The sequence below is a fragment of the Histomonas meleagridis genome (assembly GCF_020186115.1).
Source record: "Histomonas meleagridis strain 2922-C6/04-10x chromosome Unknown contig_15, whole genome shotgun sequence".
In the NCBI taxonomy this organism is placed as follows: domain Eukaryota; phylum Parabasalia; order Tritrichomonadida; family Dientamoebidae; genus Histomonas; species Histomonas meleagridis.
Window position 1 is genome coordinate 18,388 of NW_027150778.1, and position 5,147 is coordinate 23,534.

Genomic DNA, 5,147 nt, shown 5'->3' on the forward strand with positions numbered 1-5,147 from the left:
ATGACCAATCTCGATGAAAATGAAGATTCGAATCTTTTAGAATTTATCGCAAGGAAGATGCCCGAAAATCTTGTTTTAGAAATTCTTTCTGATCCTGATACATGCCGAACATTTGTTAAATTATTTGATCCATTAACTCAACATTTTTTAATGAGATTATTAATGTTAAACCAACCTATTCTATTTCTTGATGTGAGAGAGTGGGCAGTTCCAGGAACAGAGCAACAACATCAATATGCATTTCAACAACTTCGAGATTGTTATTTTATATCTATAACGCAAGATCATTCTGGTGAATATCAGATAGCAATTCGTCCTGAGATTCGCGATGTTCTTCTTTATGGATCAGTCAAATCCAGTTCATCAAGTCAACCAACCATAACAGATCGAAAACCATTATTCTCAAGTTCACCAGGGCTTTTTCCAGTTAAGCCAGAGAAAAAGTTCATTCCATCTAATGAAGTTCCATATATGGATCCAGAAATTCTCGAAAAATATGCCACAAATCAATTCGAAAAAATTCTCTACTGGATGCTTAACCTTGTTCCTAATATTGACAAAGGCATCAAAAAACTTCTTAAAGATACAGGTCTCATAAATCGTACAGATAATCAACTTACCAAAGAAGGGCATCAATTTCTTCTAGCTGATCGTAGGTCTCAAATTTGGCGGATAATGAGGTCCTATCTCCAGCGTTTTCTGACCGACTCCACATCAACCCTTATTTCAACCGTTCGTTTTGTTCTGAAAATCGGTTCACTTCAGTTTACGCGGGGGTACCCCATTTCGGAATTGAATGAAGCTCAGAAGCAGTTGTATGAACCTTTTTCTAATCTTGGTCTTCTTATGGTAGATAATGGCTATTACTATCCTACCAAGATTGCGCTACAGTTCTTTGGTAAAGACCAATATGTATCGACAGATGGATGGCTCTTAATTGATACAAACTTCAAAGTAACAGCATATACAACCTCAAGACTTAACATTGCACTCTTGAGGAAGTTTACTATAATAACATATGAAATGCCAGGATTTACTTCGGCATATATATCTCCTGATTCATTTAAAAATGCTCTTGCTGAAGGAACGTCTATGGAAGATATACTTAACTTCTTGAAAGGAAACTTGATCAAAATCGATTCCAGTAGTGGATCAATTCCTTCAAATGTTGAGCATCAACTTCACATTTGGCAGGCACAGAGAGAAAGAATTGTGACAACGCCAAGATGCGTGATGAGGACATACATGATGGAGGAGTACGTGCGAGAGCCTGAAGCGATCTCAAAGGATATGATGGGATTCGTGGCTCATTTCACAATTGGCGATAATCACATTTTGGTGACATTGGAAGAAATAGAAGAAGAATTCGAAAGAAGGTTAAAGGCCTTACATGAATAAGGAACAATAAATATTATTTGTAGAAATGCTCTGTTTCGTGTGATGTCTTATACAGCTTTTGACTTCGTGTTGTAATGCGCATTGAAGCTTCTGCACTTGGTGTGCCTCATTTTTCGACGATTTCCGCAACTAATGTAAAGTGTGTGACTTTTTTGTTTAAAATATTTATAAACAATTCATGTTTTTCATATTTTTTTTTATAATAAAGAGACATTAAATTTCTTAGGAATATATGTAAATGATAAAAAAAAAAATATATAAATAAAGAAAATTATAAATGTCAATTTATCAAAATATATTATCATTATGATTTTCACATAATTAAACAATGATCAAAAAGTGGGAAATTGTGAAATTTTTTAATCGTCTCTGTTCCTAACTTTTGCAATTTGAAAATATATTGTAATTTATTAATTAAACTCACATACTGTATGTGGTTTAGCACATGTTTCAAGTTAATTAAAAATTTAGAGGATATTTTCATTATTTAAAAATATTTTACTTTCTTTCAAATACAATTCTTTCTATTTCTAATTTATTAATGAAAAATTTCTTTATCTGTTGTTTCGATTTCTAATTTTAGGGAAATTATTTTGATGCAATTGCGGAAGAACTGGTGATATAACTACAGTGTTAACTTTTGGTGTTCTACCAGGCTGAATAGGGGAAACAATTCTTTGTGTATCGAAATAATTTTGTTCAATCATTTTAACTTGAGATAAATCGCTCTCTGAAACAATTTTATCATCCAATTCCTTCAAATTCCTTAAAATTGATAGACAACGAATTCGATGTGAAATTCTTTGGTTTAAAGGATTTCCATTAAACCAAAACTTTAATAAATTCGAACATTTTGAAAGTTTACACACTTCTTCAGTTGTAGTTATTCTATTATGAGAAACGTCCAAAGAAATTAAAGAATTAGAACCAACGTTATCCAATTTTCTTAATGAATTATATGATAAATTTAAATGTTCAATACCATTAAAAGCATAAGAAACAACATTCGATATATAATTATGTGATAAATCAAGAGTTTTCAACTTTGGAAAATGAGTATTTCCAAAATGTTCTGCTGTTTTTATTGAATTCCATGAAAGATTTAATTTTTCTAATGACGGATATTTATTATTATAAAATCCTTTTAATGAATTATTTGTTAATTTATTATATGATAAATCAAGGGAAACAAGTTTTGGTAAAAAAAGAAGAAAATCAAATGATTGAAGTTGATTTTGTGATAAATTTAATTCTATTAAACATGGAAAAGAATCTTTTTCCCATGAAATTTTGGTGATTAAATTATTACTTAAATTTAATTTTTGTAATTTTTGACTTTTAAGTAAATTTACATTTTTATATTCTTTTCCATTTAAATCTACGAAAAGAGCATCTTCTGGAATTAACATTTGTAAATCTTCTTTTAAGATAATTCCATTAAACATATTTTTAGCTTTTTGATGCATTTGTAATGATATTATTGTCCCATTTAACATTTTTAACTTAGAAAATTGGAACAAAATACGAAAATCATTTGTTAAATTATTAAATGGATTATTTAATATATGTAAAATACAAAGATTTGGAAATAAATTTGATGAAAGATTTGTTATTTTATTATTTGATACATATAATGAAATCAAAGAATTAAAATGATTTAAATTTTCGATTTCATTAAAATTAATTAAAAGTGTTTTTAAATTAGGAAATTGTTCATTATTTGGAAATTCTTTGATTTTATTCATTGAAAAATCTGCTAATATTAATGAATTTGATTTAAAATCAATTTCTGTGATTTCATTTTGTGATAGATAAAGGTATTTAAGATTTGTTAATTGAGATAATGAACTTAAAGAAGTTACACAATTATTTCTTAAATCTAATGTAGAAATTGAAGCAAAATCATTTTTATTAATATATGAACTTAAATCAAAAATTATTTCTTTTTTAAGATTTGGCTTTTCTTCAATGTTTGGGAAAATTGAATAAAGAAACATATAAACATTTGTTGAGTATATCGGATTTCCAAATATATTAATACTTTTAATCTTTATTTTGATCTCATCATTTGGAATTAAATCATTAATATTAGAAATTTGATTAAAACTTATATCTAAATCTGTTAATTTTGGTACATTTTCTAAATCTTTTAATGAAGTTATATTATTATGTTGTAAAGAAAGTTTTGTCAGAAATTCTAATCCAGAAAATATTGATAATGAATTAATGTTACAATTAATAAGTTTAATATTTGTTAATGTTGATTTAATTTCGAAATTTATAGTATTAAATGTAATTAATGTTTCATCATTTATTTCTTCTTTAATTTGCTCGTTTGAAGAATTGCAAATTTCATTGATATTCATTAACAAAGTTTCTTCAGGAACAGTAAACAATACCAATTGATTAGGAATATACTGTTCATTATTGGTTACAAGAGTAATCAAAAATGCTTTAAAATCATCATCTAAATTAATAACATTTGAAAATTGAGTTTTATCAAATTTATAATTATGCCAATTATTTAATAATTGATCTAATGATTCTAAATCATTTATTTCAAAAAATGGCATCACGCTATGAAAAATATTGTGTTTTATTATATTATAATTTATATCCCATGCTGCAGTGAATTTTGAAGAAGAATTAATTTTTATTCTTTCTTGAAGATCTGGAACTAAATATTCCCTCCACATTTCACATCTTTCATCAATTCTTCCAAGTGAAATATTATCACCAGAATTTAATGCAATATTATTCATATTAATAATGAACTTTTCGAGAGAATTTCTTTGGAAATTATATTCATTTATTATTGCTTGTATTGATTTACTATCAATTTCATAATTAACTTTTGATAGTATCGAGTTTACTTCTTGTAAAAAATTATATCGATTAATATTTAATGATGTTAATTCTGAAAATTTTACAGAATCATAAAAAAGTTTAACTTGTGAATATTTGTTGATGCAGAAATTTTTATATGATTCCGTTAAATTAATTGTATCTAATGTGTTAATTTTTGGTAATAATGAAATCAATATTAAATGATAATTCGAAAGAAGACAAACAGGATTTCCCCCATGCTTTGAATCCGAAAGACATAATTTTTGAAGGTTATTAAGTTTGGATAAATGTTGAATAAAATTAAAATTTAAAAGATTATTTCCACTAATGTTAAGAATTTCTAAATTTCGTAAATTTGATATAGAACTATCGATTTCAGTTAATCCTGTTTCTGAAATGTTTAACGATTTTAAAGAAAATAATTCTGGAAAGATTGGATTTTGCTGAAATGGGTTTTGAGCAATTGAAAAAGAAGTCAAATGATCAAGCATAGATATATCTGGAAACTCGTTAATTTGATTTCTATCTAGATTTAATGATATTAAATTTGATAGATAATTTAATCCTTTGACATCTTTAAGTAATGTATTAGATATTGATAAATGAGCAATTGAAGGGGTGTCTTTTAGCCAATCTAAATCAGAAATATCTTGATCAATTAGTTTTAATTTTTTTAATTTTGGGAACATTTTAAAAGAAAGATTTAATGGGAGCTTAAAACTAGAACATTTTAATGAAGTAATATTATTTTGATTAGTGTTATCTATGGAATTTTCTCTTAAAATAGCATCAACATACTTTTTCTCCATTTTTGCACAAAAACACGTTATTAATAAACGTACAACATTTTTCACTCAATTTTTGGACCCATCAGAATTTTGAATTGACGATTTGGAACAAGA

At 26.5% G+C, this 5,147-nt stretch overlaps 1 protein-coding gene across 1 annotated transcript; it reads left to right on the plus strand.

Moving 5' to 3' along the window:
* GO595_001730 (RNA polymerase II transcription factor B subunit 2) lies at positions 1-1,398 on the plus strand (the record flags this gene model as incomplete). The annotated part of the gene is made up of 1 exon (XM_067914561.1): positions 1-1,398. One exon carries the CDS (start codon positions 1-3, stop codon positions 1,396-1,398), a length of 1,398 nt encoding a protein of 465 aa, XP_067777979.1.
* Between the last annotated feature and the right edge of the window lie 3,749 nt (positions 1,399-5,147).